This window comes from Xiphophorus hellerii, chromosome 6, assembly GCF_003331165.1.
Source record: "Xiphophorus hellerii strain 12219 chromosome 6, Xiphophorus_hellerii-4.1, whole genome shotgun sequence".
NCBI lineage: Eukaryota > Metazoa > Chordata > Actinopteri > Cyprinodontiformes > Poeciliidae > Xiphophorus > Xiphophorus hellerii.
The window spans coordinates 14,153,048-14,174,811 of record NC_045677.1 but is presented as its reverse complement, the minus strand read 5'-3'; the positions used below and the strand labels follow the sequence as shown (position 1 = coordinate 14,174,811).

The window sequence follows — 21,764 nt, the reverse complement described above, 5'->3', positions numbered from 1 at the left end:
AATAATGAGTAAATAAAGGGAGATACCAATGGTATTGAAAACTACAGTAAGTTGTATTGGGATTAGTATTATTCCTTTGGTCTCATTTCAAAACAACTGCACAGAGAGAAGTACATTATAAATAGGTGAGATGAAAAGGAAAGATGGGCCTCCATATTGCAGAGGAAGTTAGGAAGATGCATTTGGTTTAAACTAAACAGGTTTAGATAGTGACTGTACATTACCACTTTATATTTTGTTAGGCCATGAATGATTGTGGCAATCAACCCATTTGAATATTGACTACTTCCAAGCTGACTCTAAGTACAGGCATTATGCATAAAAGAGAGACACATTCAAGACAAATCCCCTCGCTAAAGGTCAATCCTATTGACCAAAGCAACATAGATATTCTCTGTTATCTATAACTAATTAATTAGAGCTGAACCTGGAACAGGGGGACTGGGAAGGGTTTGACCCCACAGCAAACTAGCTAAGTACAGTGTAAAGAAAGAAACACTGACGGGTTATTCTATGCATATTGCATAAACATAAAACTGCAATGAGTGAGGAAGAGGTTACATCAAAGTATTTCACTCACCCACACAAAATGAAACATTTATAGCATCACAGCACAATGTTTTTTTTCTTTCTTCTTACCCTCACAGATATCTAAAATCACTTTGAAGTAAGGATGGCAAGCATCACCTAAAGTAGTTTTATTCAAGGGAGATTAGTCACATGGAGCAACACAGAGTGGGACATTCTAATTTCTGCACTGAGTTTTGTGTGTGGCTCACTCTGCTTGTCACTAAGCAAGTATCACTAGAAGACATTCTTCCATCAGTTGTCTTCTGCATAAAGGAGATCAGTTTAGCTGCATTCTATCTGAGATTGCTTTCTTTCTGACATGTTCCAAATCTCATTAGCACTCGTGAGTCAGAACATAGGTTGAACAGTAAATAGAGAGGTTTACATTTTGGCTGATCTATTTATTCATCATGATACATCAGAGTAGCACTTGCATTTCTGCAGATGAGACCCCAATCTGTCTGTACTTCTCTCTCTCCAAGCTACTTTCACCTGTGAATTTGTAAACAAGACATCCAAACACCCTAACACATGAATGGAGTCGGTGAAGAAGCGATTGACCCCCAACCCAGCAGCAAGCAACCCACCAGTTTCTGATTAAGAACAATGACCTCAAACTCACGACGCGTGAATTTATCATTTCTGCTTCAAAATGATTGCAAACTATTCCGATGCATGTCAACAAAACCACAACATCTTCAAATGCTCCCACAGACCCCGCTGAAAAGTATATTAATCTGAATAATAAGTTGTAAGTTGTAAGCCTACTCCAAATTTAAAAAGCACAAGTGGACTGAGCAAACAAAGCCCCATGGCAATTTCACCAATTCTACCCAAGGACCCGCTATAATATATATCCAGAGCTTTCAGTATCTTGGGACAAATCTTCTCTCCCGATGGTGCCTTGCAACCAGGTGCTCTTCTAACAGTTTCAGTATCTTTAGATCTTTAGATGGGCTTGCCTTTTCCCACGTCTTTCTCCTGCACACCGAAAATGTTGTCTGGATCATGGAGATTCTGAATGTGTTCCCACCACCCCTCAACTATGTTCTTAAGTATGATAAGCAGCAGTTGTAAGATACTTTTACTAAATCTTTTTTCTGCTACATCACTGACTCTTGTACTAGAATTACCAATTTTTTCAGAATGTTTATTTGCACAAAAAGAAAGTATTTTTTTTCTGTTGAATTTCATTTGACTGCCAAAATCATTATTGCACACTATGATTTGTAAAGTAAAATCTTAGGCAGAAACATGATCAATTTGAATAAATACTGTTACTAAGGACTCAACTGCATTTAAGTAGTTTAGATGAGAATTTTGAAGATTTATTCATATAAAACTCACTAGAAAATATACATGGTGTATGCAGTTGACATTGATAATACTATAAGCAACTTTATTGATGTTATAAAACAAACCAACATGTACGCAGTAAAACATGAAGATTTCAGGCATAAATTTAGGGAAAATCATATATTTTGAGACTCTCTGGGTTTGAGGTTAGTATAGCAAAGAAAAAACAGACAGAATCTCTTGAATTCTGTCTGCATATATACACTTCCGCTTGACTATAATGAATGATGATGATGTGTGAATGCAAATGTAAGATGGTAAAAGACAGAGTAAAACAGAATGAATGCGAGTTTATTTCTGCATCCTTCACGCTTGTCTGTCTGCAAGGACAACCTGACACCTGCCAGTGCAATGAGGCATCTGGTGTCTGAGTGTACACAGGTGTAGTGTGTATTACTTGTACTTTCCTGTGGTGATTTGTGCGTATGTGTGCGTGCATTTGCATGTGAGACTGAAAAGTTGTGTTGTACATTAAATTGATGTGTATGTATAGGTTGTTTTCTTTGAAGGTTTCCAAATTATCTTGCATATCTGGACTACTTATAGTGATAAGTAGTCCAGGCTACTGTGTTCCCTGAGGCCCACATGCCAATTTATTTTATGTAGGGGTGTTTTTGTTTGTGTTAAGGGTGTACATTTTATTCTGTCCAGGAAGTGCAATAGTCCTGACAGATTGCTTTAGTGTGACCTCTACTCTGGAGTTGTCACACTGTATTGCTGGTTGCTATGGTAGATCCTGCCTAAGATGTATGTTCCACCGGAGTCCCAGTACTTGGAACTCCTTAGCTCCTATATGTTTCCCACTAGGTAGCCAGTAGCTGTCTTGTTTTTACTGTTTGAAATCTACAGAGTTCCAGTATTCAACAAAACATCTACAGAAGTTATGTGTGTGTGAGTGTCATTGTTTGTTTTTCAAAACTAAATAACAGTGGCATAAAATGTCAGCTACGAACAACAGCAACCTAGATGAGCAGTAATTGTCTGTAAATTCATCTTGCACTCCTCTCCACTTTACATCATCCACATACATTTTTAATATTACAGTGAAAGACAATAAAAAGACACTGTATGAGTTCTTAGAAAGATATATACTCATGTGGCATGGTGACAACAAGACTTCGCTTTCATTCTGTGAACAGAATCTGATTCACTAAACACTGAAAGACACAGCAGTCTTCTAAGACCTATCCTAGAAAACACTAGGTACCCATGGATGTCCTTTTTAAAAGGTTTTTAAAAGTTGACCAGTGCTTGCTTTTATTTAGACTCAAACAATATCTGTAACATTAAGCCTCTTTTAGTTCACACAACCTGTTTAAATAATTCAAGCAACCTTTGAACTACAATTAGACACCACTAGATGTCTATTCTCCTTTGGCTTCTCAACCAAATTTTCTTATTGCTTAGAGGAAAAGGTAATGTCTTTTCTGTGTCTTATCACTATAATTTTATTTTCTTGGGGTACTATTATATAATATCAATATTTGTGTTATAGAACTTGTCAAACTCTCAATGTAAAGAATATTAATCTGCTTCACTCATCACGCACATTAAGTGTGTGATGAGTGATTACAGATAATTTTGTTTATATAATGTCTCCACAAATCTATTCAGGTACGTTCTGAGGCAGCAATTCAATCTGTGGGATGCAAAGCAGTCAAACACAGAAAGACAAACCCAAGTGTGTGATCTGTGGAGAGTGAAATTAAGTTATTGACAGCAATAGCCCAGCCAGATGGCTCCTTCAAGGAAGGAGTCACAGCTAAGCACTGTGACACGAGACCAGGTGTAGTTTCCATCACAAAAATAAATTGAGAGACAGCAGAAAATTAATAACAACAAGCACAGATAAAGCATAAATAGAGAGGATTATGAGAAAATAGCAGTTCAGTAAGTCCTCTAGTAGTGCATAGCAGCATAACTACAGGTCAGGGTAACCTCTAAATCATTGTAACAGAATTCAAAGACAAAACCCTCTCAAAATATGACATTAGGAGAAATTTTTTTGTTTGTTTGTTTCTTTTCTCCTCCAGAATATGCATGTATGCGCAAGAATTGCAACAACAGTGGGTGGAATGATCGCAAGATTTAAGATTTAAATAGACAGGTTCAAAAGTTGCCCTTGTTGTTTCACTAAATAACAATACACTGTTTGGATAAGATTTGCCACAGTGGAATTGTAGTTTCAGACATTTACAACCTGTTTTAGTGGGTACTTATAATGATATAAGTATCACTTTGTAAGAGGATGTAGCATTGTCTTCATTGCTACATTACCTTTATTTATTTAGCCCATAAATTTAAAAACCCACATTTTTTATTTTTATTTTTTTTAGAAAAATCTTATTCAAAGCAATTTTCCTTTAACTTCTTCCCATCAATATAATACCGTACCGGCAGTATATATCAGGATGAAAAGCTATTACCCACATCATGCGTCAGAGAGTATATTGGCATGTATTCTTATGTACATGCATGAGCTTCATAAATCTCCCTGTTTTGTGCTTGCTTAAATTTATGTGGCTGGCTCTGTGAGGAGTAAAAGCTGTGTCAGAAGTCACTGGTGTTAATGAAAGCTCACCATGCAGCAGACTTGGTGGCCTTGTCAAAAGCCAGACTCACAAGCTGCTTTAAAGTCCCCAACCACTGCATCTGCCACCCATGAACTGCTCAACAGGGAGGGGCAATGCAAGGTCAAGGCAGCTGTGGGAGCCAAGACAGAGAGAGGAAGGAACAGACATAAGGCATGATGAGAAGCAAGATACTGATTCCATCAACTTCCACAACACAAATTTAATACGGGATCAATCTATCCTCTGCTTTCAGCCGTCCTATAATTGCAAACAGAAAGCAGAGCAGAGGTGCTTTAAAGCTATTATAAAAATGTCAAAGTTAAATATAGGCATATTCAACTTTGTGAATGTTTCAAATGTAATGCTCCACAGAAGGCTACACTTAAATATGGACAGGTGCTATTAAGATATTCTGAGTAAATTCCATTCATTGGTATTGAAAAAAATATGATTATAACAACAAAGATTATAATATTTGTAGTTACTACAAGTATGTTTTCAGTCTGGAAAAGCTGCTTTGTCAACTCAAAGTCACATAGTGTGAAGGTGTGATAAGTCTGAGTGCACAGCAGCATATTTCCTTCATGGAGCACAGTTAAGGTTCACCTAGGATTCATGTGCAGGCATGCACAGGGTCAAACACATGGCACACCTACAGGTTTGACTTTGTTTTCTAGGAAGATTTGTTCCTTTATGGATTACTGAACCATCACATAGCTGGATCAAGTGTTAAAACATACCTACCTTTGTATGGTATTTATGTTTATTATTTGTGTCAGATCTAAGGACAATGATGAGTTAGACAAAATCAGTTTAAGACAGATAAGTGACATGTTTACGTTTTTTTAATTTTCAGAACTTCTTTTGTACGACAGCAGATACATTTTTACTTGACACCAATTTAAACAGAAAGTAGGAAAGGTGCAAAGGAGGAACATTACCTTCTTTTAAAAGTGGATGAGTAAAGAATAGTCATACGTTGTATTTTGTGAGTTGAGAGAAACTAAGCTTAAACCAGTAACCTTTCAAGACTTTCTCCTCTCTAAACAAGATAATCTAAATATTATTCAAGTTTAAACAAATGAGAAATGCACCTTGTAATTTTTATGCAACATAGTTACATTATTGCCAGACTGTTGTTTTTGTTTGCTTGTTTTCTACAAAACACCAGAAACAAATACATATACTTGGATTGATCAATGACCATGATTCAGAGTTGAGCCAGTTTGTCTCATAAATACTACTACAGGCAGCTAAACTGAACAATTAGGAAGACATTATGCCTATTCATCTGGGAATACTTGTAACTGAGATAAATTATACATTGAAGAGAATATTGTGTTGAGATCAGAAGCAGTATATTTTACCACCATTACCAATTTTTGCAATGCTTTGTATGTAGCCAACATAGCATTACAAATATTTTAAAGAAACTGTTTAGAAAGCAATAAAGATGACAATAAAAATAATACATTTTCTTATTTAAAATGTTCTCAAATGATGATCAATACTTATTTCTTTCTTTTGTTCCATCCTGTATTTGTATTTACCTTGCCTCTTGGCCAGAGCTACTCTATTGTTGTAGTCAGACTTGCTACAGGCAACTGTCTCCCTGCCCAGTGGGAAATTGTTTCTCTAAACACACAAGCTACCCCATCTGGGAAAGCATTAGTGACAAAGGACACTATGAACCAATTCTCACACACTTTGCCAACACATAGGTCAACAAAGCTGTATGTTTTTATCAGAGCTGACATTGAATAGTCAGTTGTAAAGTTACACAATTGTCATTTTTAGTTTACTTTAGGTCTAAACAGCAATATAAAGCTAGCATTTTTTATACTATATATTGTCCAATCTAATTTATTAGTTCTGACCGTCTTTTATTAGTTTTTATTGTTATTCATTGTGTAACACGTTTTATTACTTAAATGACATTTGTCTTTTAGTAATTGACAATCTAGTGGAAGACACATGTCCTTGTGCCCCTGCATAGCTGTGATCTGACGTAAAGTGATTGATTCCATCTGTCTTGATATGAATGATGAAGGATATCCATCCTTCTTCTACTTAAAAGGCCAACTGCTTTCCTCCCCGCTCCCTCCCACCCGTTGTTTTTCTGTCTTCCTTGATCTTTTGTGCTTTTCCCCCTTCATATTTGGCGGATTTACACATGAGCCAGCTTATAAAGAATGGCTTATCTGCTAACATTGTTTGATTATGACAACAAAACCACATTACGTTTTCATCTTGGATTGCTTTGTGTTCTAAGCTGCTTCAGTCCAGTTTGTTTTTTCAGGTTTTTACCATGTTCAACAATTGCTCAGTATTATCGAATATTGTGACACAATATTTCAGTACAGGTGTTTTTGATAGGTTTTTATTTCTAAAATGTGACAAGAGTGAGTAAGAAACTCAATGAAGCTAAAGTCTTACAAATGTTTTGCAAGTTTGTTCAAACTGAGAATTTATTGGTTTTGAAAGTCCAAGCAATTAAGACGAATCTAGTGCTCATTTTACTGAATGCAGCGCTGGATTCAGTAAAAAGTTATATTTAAATAGTGCTAAATCACAATGAATTATCGTATGGTACTTTGCAAGAAAATTGGGTCCAGTTCATATTTAGGAATAAATAATCAAATTATTACAGTTAAGTAAAATCATATAGAACATTGTTTCCCAACCCTGGTTGTCAAAGCATTCAGCCCTGCATGTTTTAGGTGTTTTCTTTTTTCAGCACAGCTGATTTCAAATGATTGCTGATTAAGTCTTTTGCTGAACTGCGTTAATCTGGATCAGATGTGTTAAATCATGGAAGAAAAACTAAAAACGTGTCATCAACATTTTCACAAGTGCATCTTCAGAAAGTTCACATGGACATATTTATAAATCTTCAGAACTTTGGTTACTGTATATAGCTCCTTAAGCACAACTGTCAATTGTATCTGTTTGTAAGGATTAGGTACTGTACCTTCACACGGGGTGGACGGATGAAGACATCATTTAAAGTGCCAAGAGCCTACAATATGACACTATTTGGCAATTCTCTCAAACTGTGTTGTAACTTGCATTTGAAATAATCTGTTTCATTAATCTTTCATTCAACTGGCCTGTGGAGATGCAAGTTGACTTGTTCCATTAAAACTCAGTTTTCTGACATCTCTGCCATGAGATACACCCCACTGCCATTACGCAATAACAGCAATCTGACTTGGGATAAATGATGTCTTTGTCTATTGTCTACCAGAACAACAAAAATCACTGGCACATGAAACACTCCGCTCTCCAAAGCCCTGCCATGCCCTGTTCACAGAGGGATCCACAGAAACCCAGGAGCATGGTTAGAGATGAGTTATTTCTGCTCAGCCCAACAAAAGAATGTAAATTCAAAGATACTTGAAGGAAAGAAAAAATAAATCATTGGACACTCAAGAAAAGGAATGTGTTTTCTCTTTCACTTTAAAAATAAGAGATTTAGAATCCTTGTTTTGCAAAAGAATTCTTTGTATTTCATGAACATGTTGGATTACCTTATCATACATTGTCCTACTTTGGAGCAGTGTAAAAGCCATGTCCTGGTTGAAAGACTGCAATTTAAATAACTGCTGAATGTGCCTGTTTTAGAACAAATAACAAAATACTTCTCTTTACAGAGATGTACATTTGTACAAATGTAGGGGTGTACAGATGTACATGTACATTTCATGTTCCACGTCTTTACATCTTTAGCCACATCTGCAACCAATTTATTAATGCATCTTTTGTTATGTTGATTCTGATCTTTTTTTTACACTTACACAAGGCTTACGGGAGCACCTCACACTGAGACATTAAAAAAGATCCCTCTCATCTTTCTATCTATGGGTGTGTGTGATCCTACTGTGCTGAGACTGTTACACTGCCTCCAGTGCACTTGTGTTTCCTAGCAGCGTTGGGTTGGGTCAAGCTGGAATTTATACTGGAGACTGGTGAGAGGGATGGGCAATGAATAGGAGGAATCCATTTCCAAGTTGTCATCAGCTAGACTGGGAAAGAGGAATAAAGACAGATGACACTGACATATGAGGATGAAAGTGTAACAGAGCTGAGATTTCACTGATGTCAGCAGGAAAGTTTTGTGTCTGAGTTTATATGAATATATATAGTCCATGAAGGTAAAAAGACATCAAGGCTTTTTCTCTGTACTTAGAAGTTAGAGGCTGTAAGACATTTATACTCACTTATTGTCTTACAAGCAGTAGATAATTCTGTTGGAGTCTTCATTTAGCAGAAACCTAGATTAGATGGACCTGACGGCTAAGGCCAACAGCTTTGAGTTTATGACTGAAAGCTTCCCATTTCATCTTGAAACGATTCCAATCTCATAGACATTATGCAAGACATATGAATACTATTTTGTTAGCCTTCAAACTGCCATTTACATTATGCCATTTTGTACACAAAACACGGATGAACACAAAGGTGGTAGTAATGTAAAACATTTTCTGTTCTGTTAAGCCTCCCACAGCAAATGTCACAGTTGGACAGAGGGGAAGTGGGAGGTTGTTCTGTCTGACTGTCAGTTTCCAAAACCACACACAAAAAAAGCGCAGACAGGGTCAGTGCGACCCTGCTGGACCATGCACACAGTAAAAAACATGTGGGGTATAAATGACTCCATCTCTTAAGACCGCGGGAGAGTTAAATATCTAAGAGGGTAAGGCTATGTAAAAATCTGTAAAATAGCATTCACTGACACCAGCATTACATGATGACTTGATTTGATTTAGATTTATTATTCAAAAAAGTTTTTAAAAACAAGTAAACAAGCAATCAGTAGAGAAAACATGCACATACATTACCAAGACCAAAATAATTTGTTTACCAATTCTTTTCTGTTTGAAAAGGAGTAGGAAGAAGTGAACACTTATTTAATCCTAGCCTTTATCTTAATTACTCAGCTGTTCTACTCTCTGTCCATGTTTCACATGTGAGGATCATTTATTGTACTTGTATATATATATATGCAAATGTGCCCTGAAGTTCAAGGTTCACATAATGACATTAACTTAAACTGTGTTTGAGATTGGAGCTGTTTTAAGATGGGAGAAGGCCACTTTGGTCATAGGCCCTCAGCTTTCACCTTAACTAACCTGGATTCATAATGAACAAAGAATTCACTTGTCCTTTTTCAAAGATTCAGAATTATCTCTTTACATTATTGAAGTCTAATATCTAGTCTTTTTCTCTCTTTCTTTTTTGTGTCACATACAGATGATATCAATGGGCAGACATCCGATGGAGGACAGCCTGAAGGTGACAACACTCAAGAAGGCCCCCCCAAGCCTCCTGCGGTGAAGGTGGTCGGTGGGTCACCACCTACAAGCTGGCAGCAACCGTGGTGCCTTGCTCTGCTTTTTGCTGAACTTTTTTTGAAGTGGTTGCTGATCTGATGACAGGACTATCTAAAAAAAAAAAATCCCTCCTCATCCTTGCCCCTTCAGGAACTTACATGACATTCATATCATAAACATATCACCAATATGTTCCTTACTCCCGTCATCATCCTGCACAGATAGACGTCACTAAGGGTGACACAGAAATGAAGAGTGGGTCAGTGTGTGGACAACAGTGTGGGAGCCTGTAAATAGGTAATGAGTGGGCAAATGCAGGGTCTTGTCCCACAGGATCTTTATTGTGAATGATTATAAAGATTGACCTTGCGCTTTCCGCTATACTGTTTGGTTATAGATGTTATTATAAAGGAGGGCTGCAGCTCTTGCTTCACTTGCACAGACCTAACCTTTGTTATTCAGAATGGGGTTGAATCATTCTTAAGAACGTTTACAACTGTAAACACTTAGCTACAAACATAAATCAAGTAACATGTAGCAGATGTCTTCTTTTTCTACCGCTGATTTTACTTATCATCTAAGCTATGAACCTTTTCACAGCACTGTACTAATGCCTGTCCTGGTGGAAGAATTTTGTTCTTTTATAAATGTAACTCATTTTTTCTTAGGAATTAGGGAATGCATGAAAAATCGATAGATCCATCCCAGGTGTCTGGCCCAAAACAGCAGATTTGACATGCTCTAATGACTGTGTACCTTGCAGGGATTAGAGTGTAATGAGTTCACAGGTACATCACAAGCTCCTTTGCACGGCTGAACATATTGTGCAGACAAACTAGGTGTGAATACTGTAGCAAGCAATTGTATATAGGTACAGAGGTTTGAGTTAATGTATGACATGAGCTGAATGGAATGTTAATTTGTTTTCTTTCATGAATGGGCTATGCTTGTCAGCTCTACAAAAGTCAAAATTGTTTCAATGTCAAAAATAAAAGGGAAAATATCCATAATTTACCACATGAAGTAATTAAAGAATGGGGAGTTTTAAAATTTTCAGCAAAGGTTACATAATGTTGGCTCTACTAATATTTATTGTGCATCCTGGTTTGTGTGTTTGCTTGATGAATTGCACATTATTGCACGTATGAAATGCAAAAATTTTAAGACTGTCATGTCCCTTTCTGGCAAAGCCTCAGTTTCAAATACCGTGCCTTTTTTTTTTTTTTTTACCTTTCTCCTTTAAAATTTCCATTGCTGAAATTATATTTCCTTTTTCTGCTCTTCTGCAAGCAGATACTGTGGAATCAGAAAACAATGCAGTATCTCTACAATTTACATGACCCCCTCCTCCTCTATTTTCCCACAAATTCCAACAATTGAAAATGTGTTTTGATCATACTTTGTAGAGGGGGGGGGGAACACAAATTGTGTAAAGATTGGAATTTCTTTTAATGCCTGTTTTCCTTTTATACGGACAAAATTGATGCATTGACTGGCACTGACACAGAGTAATAAGGTTTAAATCAAATACTTACCTGCAGCGCATAAGCGCATACATATTAACAATTTTAAATTAGATATAATTTAACCTAATTATTTAATTTCACTTTGGGATCAATAAAATATTTTTAAGATTATGTTTCAGATAATGCCTTAAAATACATCCACAGGTGTGCCTCTGTTTCCTCAGATGTCATGAATTAACTTTTTAGAATCTTAGTACATGCAAGCCTTTACATTTCAGGTAATGCAAAGTTTTGTGAAAATATTCCAGCATTTAGCTAATTAAAATTATTTTGCTCATCATAACTGACCTAGTTAGAGAGTGAAAAAATGGTGTATCATTTTATACAATGTATGTACATTTCTAGTTCCAGCTGTAGCTATCTGAGGTGGACTAGAAATGGCATCCTACCTGACAATCCAAAACTGAAGTGTATATTTATAACATCTCTGCATTTACATAATGAGGTCAAATTGGAACAAAGTGAAAATAATTGGGACTCTCTAAGTTTTCAAAAGTTGAATGTGTAACATTTTGTGTGCTCTAACCACAATAAGTTTTATTTCAAAGCAGCAGTAAATCCATCTGTTTGTTCCTTGCTGTTTCATGCAATCACATGTGTATAAATGTACATAGTTTTCATCCTTTGCTTTGTGTTTCCAGTTGTCATTTTTGTATCATTAAGATACAATGTAGTTGAGCTCTATTAAAAGTGCTCTGCTCTGTTGGCTAGTCTCTTCTTAAAGGTTACAACTCACAAACCACATAGATTTTCTTTGATGTCTTTTTTTTTGTAACAGCAACTCCAATACACATCCACACCCATTTTTTTTTTCTAATCCTTCCTAATATTCTGTATGCACTGTTGAAATAGACTACACTCGACATAGATAAATTATAAATATAAGGGCTTTTATGCAACTGTTTAATCAACTGGTTGCCTTAGAAAGTCTCCACCAAGTTATTTTGCACCTTAATATTTTATATGTTCAAACACTTTTACCACTTTAGGCTTTTTAACAATTCATATCACTGTAACTTATTCTTATCATACTCCTGTAAATCATTTGCTTAAGTTTTGCAGAATCAAAATATATGAATTCATCATATACTGCTTAAGAAGACATTCCGCTGAGGTAACCATTATATCTATGCAGCACATTTTAAGCTGCATTGAGCAGGGTGTTACATCTAATGACATGAATCAAACTTCCTGATGTCAGTGCTGAGGAAGATTAAAGGTTATGAGAGTTCAGTTAGGACAAGCTATTTTATTCTGTCCCTTCGCCAGTTGCACCAAGGGGAAATTTTGCTAAACATACCAGGCTGTGTTTTCACCAAGATTGTGTTAGTGCAGAAGTCATTAATAGTTCTGGCACTGTCAAAGCTAGTCATGATGACAGCAGCATTGACTGAATTGGTTATGAATGACCTAATGGCTGCTCCTGAAGGGAGGTGTGCCTGTTAGCAGTATTTGATTTCCCTAAATCCCAGTTATCCAAGCTTAGAACACATAACGGCAACTCGACTGTGTTGTTTCAGTGCTGGTTACCTTTTCTTTAACTTTTTTTAGGAGGTGGGGGATACATCTGTTTCCAATATGTTATGTACTTCTACTCATTTAGATCATTGACAACCAGAGCTAAAAACATTCTCTATAGCACAGTCAAAGTCTACAATGGGGGAACAGAAGCAATACTAACAATAACAATACATATATATGTATACAACTTATATATATCAATAAGTTAGCAATATCAATTAATTTCACTTTTTTCTGAGGTTATCTCGAACAATGTTGTGGAATATGCAGACACTTACGTTTGAGAACCAGAGTGGTCAATAAGTTTAACTGAGAGTTTGGGGGATCTGAGGTCACAGCTGCTTAGATGTCTGTCTGGGCTATTTTAAACGATGCCATACATCAGCGCTTCAGTCCTTGCAGCCACATGCACACAAAACATCTTCACATGCAGAGAGAAGGAACGAGAGCAAGACAGTGTACAATTTGGCTCTTTTCAAAAGGATAAGATCTAAAACTAATTCAATGTTAGTTGAATTAGTTTCATTCAATGTTAGAGATGTCACACCACAGACTATAAACTGAGCTTTGAGAGCATAACTTTTTTTTTTCTCCAGTGGATGATCCTTGCTTAAGCAATGTGAAAACAGAGCAGCCCACTTTCCACCCCAGGAACTCATCTACTACCCTTCACCCCATACCTCCAGATTGTCTTACCTTTTCAGCACTGGGATCACAGTGACAAGCTTGGGCTGGATGAAAGAGGCAATGGAGAGGAGACGGCCCTAGAAATAGCTTGTCAAAGATAGACAATTGGGTGAAGAGTCCTGTGGCACCTCCTAACCACAGCTCTCCCTCTTGACTTTCAGTCATCAGATGTATCCATTTCCCGCTGCAGAGCTTCATCAAATCTTACAACAGGGTAACAAAGGCAGCATATTCAGTTGTTGATCTGTCATTTTTGTCTAGTGGCTAGCATTAGGTTAAGTAAATTTGTGACCCTCATCTTAATTCAAATAAACTCTGTTGAAAAAACATCAAGATGATTTTCAGCTATGACTTGGATTAAATCTCTAAAAAACAGTTTGTCATTATCATGCATAGTCATGCACAACATGTTATCCTGGCATTTTCTATGTTGTTGTTTTTTTCTTTTCTTTTAATGTTACGTCTACTTGTAATTCAAACTCTTACAGGGCAAAATAATGGTTTTTCCCCATCAGTTTGTTCCTGTAAAGGTCAGACAGTCTGTACCATGCAAACATGTATGTCAGTAAATGGAAAAGGCTTCATATTGTACCAGTCATCTTGTCCTTTGCTGATTACTGCCTCCAGAAAGTCATTCTAGACAGACTACATCAAATATGAGCAGTTATTCAGCTTTGCAATACTTGAATATCCTACAGGATCCCTGACTTATTCTTCCTCTTATGAAAGAAAAATAGAAACAGACTTTACCTATCATACCACTGGCCAGAGGACTGAGCAGTTGGCTCAGACCATTTTCAATCACTTGCTGAGAAAGATTCACATTTTAAGGGACTGTCTTTACTATTTACAGAGAAAAGAAGACTGAAAGGGTAGGGCAAACATGTCTCATATTCAGAAAAGGAAGGTACTCTTTTTAGAAAAAGGCTGAACGTTTGGGAGCTCCAAGTGACAAAGTGACTTAAAAATATTTGGGTGTGTGGAGTAAGCTGGCATTTTAGATGTTTTTATTTTGGTTTTTTTTTTCCAAGAACTGTACATAGTTTGTAGGTTTTTCTGCCTGTGAACATGAAGGACACAACAAACCTTCCACAGTCCACAATCCAATAGTGGCGCGAGTAATTAGGCAATGATCATTCAGAGAGAATTAGATATTGGAAAACTCATCCAATGGGGCAAGCACATCTCAGAGGTCTGTGTTTGGGGCATGAGTCATGATCCAGTTATCAGAAAGCTTGCAGAAGTCAGTCATGGGCTTGTCAAAACAGGGGAAAAAAAACCATGGGGACATGAATTAGGTCAGAAACTTGGAGACCAAACAGGAGCATGGAAAAAAAGCCTGGATTTCTGACTCACTCATGCAGTCAATAATCTGGTAATGAGGCAGAAGCTGTGAAGAGCTTAAGTGCTACAGCAACCAGGTGAGGCGCGTAGATCATCAGAACAAGGCACAAGTGGGTTCAATAAACTGACACACAAAGGACAAGGCAGAAACATAAAATCAAGAAGCATGGTATGAAAATGTGAATCATTAGGTGCATCCCATCTAATGGGATGTGATGCAGATTTTAGTAGCGTTGCATTGCTGCAAAAAGACTTGGGTTCAAGTTTCAAATGAGTGTCAGGTTGATTGGCCACGCTAAATTGCCTAAAGTTTGAAGCTGTGCACATAGAGTTGTCTACCCTGTCTGTTTTAGTATTGTCCTCTGATTCACTGTGGTAACATAGCCAGGTCTTGAACAGTTTTATGTGGTCACAAACACTTAGACACAATTAAGCAAAAACAGAAAACTGCTCTCTCTCATAGTTCTTACATCTTGCTCTTGACAAATACTCTGGATGGATTTTTTTTCCAATAGAATATATGACAAATAGTATGTGGTTGTCAGAAATTTCAAATGCATGGTAACTGACTTGACAACTGCTGTGATGGGCGAGCCACATAAGGAAAAAAGGTGTTGGTTATTTCACCCCTTTTAATTTTTGCACCTTTACAATTCTGGTCTTTTCATGTTCAGCTTGTTTGTCACATAATTTTTCTCATTGGCTCTGCATCAATTTAGGTTACATTAAGTTACATTGCTTTGAAAAACAATGTAACTTTCTCAATTCTACACAGAGTACATAATTAGGAAATGTAGCTATTTGGTTCCAATAAATAATATCTTCACCAGAATTTAAATTTACTTTGATTGGGTCATATTCTGCCGTATTTCATAATAATCAGTGAGCCCAAACAGAGCTTATTACCAAATCAACGCTCTGATGCGTGAGTGACTGACTATACAGGTCTTCCGTGAGTGGGTCTTTTTTGACCTGGGTTACAATCAATGTGTTTTTTGCTACTTTTGTCATTTTGATTCAAAATATTGTTTTGTTTAATACTTTCTACTGTGTTTTATTTCACACAAGAATTATTTCATGTTTTAAATATTTTCATTTTTCACTTTTTTAAGCATTTTTAGAACAATTTGTGGAACAATTGTGACAATTTGTAGAACATTTTTGAAACAAAATGACAACAACAGTAATTTTACAACAGCTAATGATGAAATGTCAATAATGGACAATGTCAACATCCATTATGTGTGTGTGGGCATGGGGGGTGTGCGAAAGAGCACGTTTCTTGAAACTAGGTGGCTAACCAAGCTAGTTAAAATTACTGTCTGTATTCTATTATGCTATGTGTATCATGCATGTAAGAGGGTGTGCATGTACGTGTGTGCATTTATTTATCCATCCATCCATTTTCTTCCGCTTATCTGGGGTTGGATCGCGGGGGTAGCAGCCTAAGTAAGGAGGCCCAGACTTCCCTCTCCCCAGCCACTTGTTCCATCTCCTCCGGGGGAATCCCAAGGCGTTCCCAGGCCAGCCAAGAAACATAGTCCCTCCAGCGTGTCCTGGGTCTTCCACGGGGCCTCCTCCCGGTGGAATGTGCCCAGAACACCGTCACCAGGGAGGCGTCCAGGAGGCATCGTGACCAGATCCTCTTCTCGACTTGAAGGAGCAGCAGCTCTACTCTGAGTCCCTCCTGGATATCCAAGCTCCTCACCCTATCTTTAAGGGAGAGCCCAGACACCCTGTAGGGAAAACCCATTTCAGCCGCTTGTATCTGTGACCTCGTTCTTTCAGTCATGACCCAAAGCTTCATGACCATAGATAAGGGTAGGAACTTAGATTGACAGGTAAATCAAGAGCTTCCGCTTTTTGGCTCAGCTCTCTCTTCACCACGACAGGCTAGGACAGCGGCCGCTTCACTGCAGACTGCTGCACCAATCTGTCTGTCGATCTCCCGCTCCATTTTTCCCTCATTGGTGAACAAGAGCCCGAGATACTTAAACTCCTCCATTTGGGGCAGTACACCCTCCCCAATCCGGAGAAGGCACTCTATTCTTTTCTGGCTCATTTATTAATGCATTCATTTATATGGCTATACATGTTTATTTTAATTATTGAGATGATAAAAGAACAAACCTTGAACACATTGATCAACAGGTTTGCATGTCATTCAACACATTCTCTCTCTCTCTTGGTTTTCTTATCCAGTGTGTCAGACACACCCAGAGACACACACACGCACGCACCCCCCCACAAATAATACACATGCACAATAAAGTATAAGCAGTAATGTTAGCTAGTTGGTCAGATAACTAGTGTTGGCTAACTTTGAAGAAGGCTAATATGTTGATTTGTGACAATAACACTGTCACAGTACTCATGATTGACATGCGTACACACACATTTGTGAGGTAAAAAATAAAGATAATACTTATATGTAAGAGTTTTTGCTGTGTAAAATATTATTATTCAGGGGTAACACTTAGGACTCAGTGTGTATGGTTCACAAAATAATGTGTTCCTGACAATCACAGTTGGTAAGAAGCAAAGATTCCCATTAAATTCCATAGGAAATTAATGCGGGTCAATTATGACCCACTCACGGAAGAAAGGGGTAGTGATATAAAACATGATATTTCTTAAAATGTATAAAAGGTCAATTAAAAATTTGAATTGCATGATATCAGTAACATATTTTTTGAGGGATACCTGGAATATGAAGTGCTAAAAACTTTTAATTACAAAGATATTAGACACACCTGGGAACAATCAAGGGGAGGACAGGACAACGAAGAGACTCAAGGACACAAAAAACTCTAAATGAACACAGAAAACACAGATCCTGACACAGATCGCCCCTCAAGGGCGGCTACCAGACGCCCAAAAAAAAAAAAACACAACAAGGGTGGGTGGAGGGGCGCCGGATGGGGGGCCAGAGTCCAGAAAAAACAAAAACACAACAAGGGTGGGCGGAGGGGCGCTGGACGGGGGGCCAGAGTCCAGAAAAACAAAAAACTACCCACCATCGTGGGCGGAAACACAAGAAGGGCCAAGAGTCCATAAACAAACAAAAAACTACCCACAGGGTGGGCGGAGGCAAAGGAGGCAGGAACCACGGAGGTGGTCCGGCGGTCGTCCGCGGCGGCGGGAACCACGGAGGCGGTCCGGCGGCCGTCCGCGGCGGCGGGAACCACGGAGGCGGTCCGGCGGCCGTCCGCGGCGCTGGAGGCGGGAACCACGGAGGCGGTCCGGCGGCCGTCCGCGGCGCTGGAGGCGGGAACCACGGAGGCGGTCCGGCGGCCGTCCGCGGCGCTGGAGGTGGCGATGAGTCCCGGGGGCCGCCCACAGACGGCGACGACGAGCCCCCCGAGGCAGGATCTCTGGTGGAGCACAGGGGGTCTCGGTCGGAACGCTGGGGGTCTCGGTCTCGGGTGGAACGCAGGGAGTCTCGGTCTCGGGTGGAACGCAGGGAGTCTCGGTCTCGGGTGGAACGCAGGGAGTCTCTGGAGGAACACAGGGAGTCTGAGTCGGAACACTGGGAGTCTCGGTCGGAACGCTGGGGGTCTGGGTCTCGGAAGGAACACTGGGAGTCTCGGAAGGAACACTGGGAGTCTCGGAAGGAACACTGGGAGTCTCGGTCGGAACACTGGGGGTCTCTGGAGGAACGCAGAAGGTCAGGGTCTCTGGAGGAACGCAGAAGGTCAGGGTCTCTGGAGGAACGCAGAAGGTCAGGGTCTCTGGAGGAACACTGGGAGTCTCGGTAGGAACACTGGGAGTCTCGGTCTCTGGTGCGCCGGCTGGAACGCCGGCTAATTCGGCCTCGGGTGCACCGGCTGGAACGCCGGCTGATTCGGCCTCGGGTGCGCCGGCTGGAACGCCGGCTGATTCGGCCTCGGGTGCGCCGGCTGGAACGCCGGCTGATTCGGCCTCGGGTGCGCCGGCTGGAACGCCGGCTGATTCGGCCTCGGGTGCGCCGGCTGGAACGCCGGCTGATTCGGCCTCGGGTGCGCCGGCTGGAGGTGAGCCGGAGCGGAGCCTCGGGGCCGGCTGCGGGGGCGAGCCGGAGCGGAGCCTGGGAACCGGCTGCGGGGGCGAGCCGCAGCGAAGCCTTGGAACCGGCTGCGGGGGCGAGCCGCAGCGAAGCCTTGGAACCGGCTGCGGGGGCGAGTCGCAGCGAAGCCTTGGAACCGGCTGCGGGGGCGAGCCGCAGCGAAGCCTGGGAAACGGCTGCGGAGGCGAGCCGCAGCGAAGCCTGGGAAATGGCTGCGGAGGTGAGCCGGAGCGAAGCCCTGGGACCGGCCGCGGCTCCGGAAGGCGACGAGGGGCCGGGTGCACCGGCGGCTCACGTCGCTGTCTCCGAGCGGGCAGCGGAGGTGGCGGCTCCGGAAAGCGACGAGGGGCCGGGTGCACCGGCGGCTCACGTCGTTGTCTCCGACCAGGCAGCGGAGGTGGCGCCTCCGGAAAGCGACGAGGGGCCGGGTCTGCCGGCGGCTCACGTCGCCGTCTCCGGGCTGACAGCGGAGGTGACGGATCCGGAAGGCGACGAGGGGCCGGGTTCACCGGCGGCTCACGTCGCTGTCTCCCCCGGCGTGAGTCACGGCGGGGGCCGAATCCGGAGGGCTTTGGGGTGGTGACTGGTGGGATCAGACATTTGTTAATCGCCAGGGTGTAGTCTGAGTCCAGTCCCATTTCTTCCAGCAGCAGCGGAGATGGCAGGATCTCTACGTCCCTGTAGAGATCCCGCTGAGCCAACTCCAACTGCTGCTGGATCCACGCCTCCAGGTCATGCTGGGCCATAAGCTGCTACCTCACCGTTCGGTCTGGTCGGGTCCTTCTGTCATGAAATGCGGTGTAGATGGTGGTGAGGCAGACGCAGCGGACCCAGGTAAGATGAATAAGATGATTTAATGAATAAAGTCCAGAACAACACAGTCCAAAACAACGAGCAGCAGGCACAAGGACACACTGACAACGAATAGACTAGACATAGACGAAAAATTGACGAGGACCCGACGAGGAACAAGGAACACAGGTGGAGTTAAATACACGGGAGGGTAATCACAGAACGAGACACACCTGGGAACAATCAAGGGGAGGACAGGACAACGAAGAGACTCAAGGACACAAAAAACTCTAAATGAACACAGAAAACACAGATCCTGACAGATATTGCAAAAAGATGACCTCATTGGGTCAAAAAGGACCCACTTACGCATCAGAGGGTTAAATGGAAATAAAGTCTAATACAAGATCTAAAACGGTATACAGTTACATGAGTGAGATTTGTATAAGAGCATTTTCTATACATAGTCCATGCTCAACCATGTGCATGTCCACAACAGACACAAAGTTACTGACGGCCCTGTGGACAAAACAAAAGACTAGATTGAGTGTGTCATTGGAATGTATTGTGCTTTAATAAGGCACAGCAGTGGGCCTGAACATTAGTCAATGGGGAAGTCAGGCTGTTAAGAAAACAGATTAACTGTCTCCACATGACAAAGGCCAGCTAAAGAAAAATGTGACCCTTCTAGCATGAGCCCCCATTCCAATTAGACCAGTGGGGTCGCTGTGGGTGTTACTGTAATTTGAGGTGTGATTAAGGAGGCTGAGAATTGAGTCATAGGCATGCCTGTGATTGTTTGTAGGTCTTTTTGCATGGATGTCACATATGTTCAAGGGTGGCCTGCATGTAGAGCAGAATTTTCTTTCAGGTTTGCTCTGTTTGTCATGCCACAGCCAGCTTTTCTTCTCATGTCCTGGAGATGGATGAGCACTGCTGTGAATGTTCCACGGGTCCTATGGGTGCCATTCCACTTTTTCAACTCCCTTTGCCTTTCTGTCTCTCTATAATAGCAGTTTAAACCTAAATATTATTTGACCATTACTTTTGCTTTGAATAGTTTTATCTATCCTCATAGCTTCTGAACTATGTGTTATAGTAGTTCCCATTTTAGTGATGGAGCATAAACCTTAAGTCAATCTTTTAATTGAATTGCTGAACTTGTTGAATATAGAGTTTGTATATGACTCAAGATAAATGAGTGTCATCGATTGGCTTGGATTACAGATTCAGTAGTGCAAGTCATCAACAAATTCTGCAGACTATGAATGAGTGGAAATCAATTATTTGGGCCTTTAGGGGCTTCATCCTCATTATTATTGTGTAACCTCCACTTTTCATGCCTGAGTGATTTTGGACACCAGTGATGACAAAAACTTTTCTTGCTGATTTGAATGTCCTTAAATTCTCTTTAAACTTCATTTTTGAGTGAGTGAGTAGACGTTAGACCTTCTAACATAACATAAAAAACCTTTATAAAAAGGTAGCATTTTATTCCATATGACTGAATTTGAACTATTGTGTCTCTTTTATCTCTTTTCCTAAGTTATAAGCGTTATCAATTATAAGCATCTTCCCCTTTGGGATCAATACAATATATTCTGTTCTATCCTACTCCTTTCTGTAGGGAGGCCCTTTTCTAAAATCAAAGAAACATGTACCACAATGAAAATTCCTGCCGCTTCTTTTACTAGAAATTAAGTCCTAAAAAGAGAACTTTTCTATAAACTTGCAGTATTAGGACTACTCATAGAGACAAAGTTCCTGTAAATGTAATTCAGTCAGTCATGTCATGTCACTCTGCCTGTGTGAATCACAAGCCAAGCAAAGGGGGTTTTCCATCAGCATCATCACACAGCTTTTTCTCATTTTTAACACAGCATTACAGCTTCATTTGGAATCCATCCATACTCAGTCTGTTCACAACTGACAGATTTATAGGTGAAATTTGTTTTACAGTTCATTTTATGACACCATAAGAAGGAAGGGCTGAATGAACAATCCATCTAAATGGCAA

The 21,764-nt window shown here is 40.3% G+C and overlaps 1 protein-coding gene across 2 annotated transcripts in view; it reads left to right on the top strand.

Annotated features, from left to right (window-relative positions):
* The window catches only part of gpc5c (glypican 5c), a 96,666-nt gene extending 84,603 nt beyond the window's left edge, over positions 1–12,063 (top strand). For both annotated transcript variants that reach the window (XM_032566229.1, XM_032566228.1), the window contains one exon: positions 9,753–12,063. In XM_032566229.1, coding sequence (XP_032422120.1) covers positions 9,753–9,931 — 179 coding nt within the window. In that variant the 3' untranslated portion in view covers positions 9,932–12,063. The remainder of the gene's footprint in view (positions 1–9,752) is intronic.
* Positions 12,064–21,764: the final 9,701 nt, after the last annotated feature.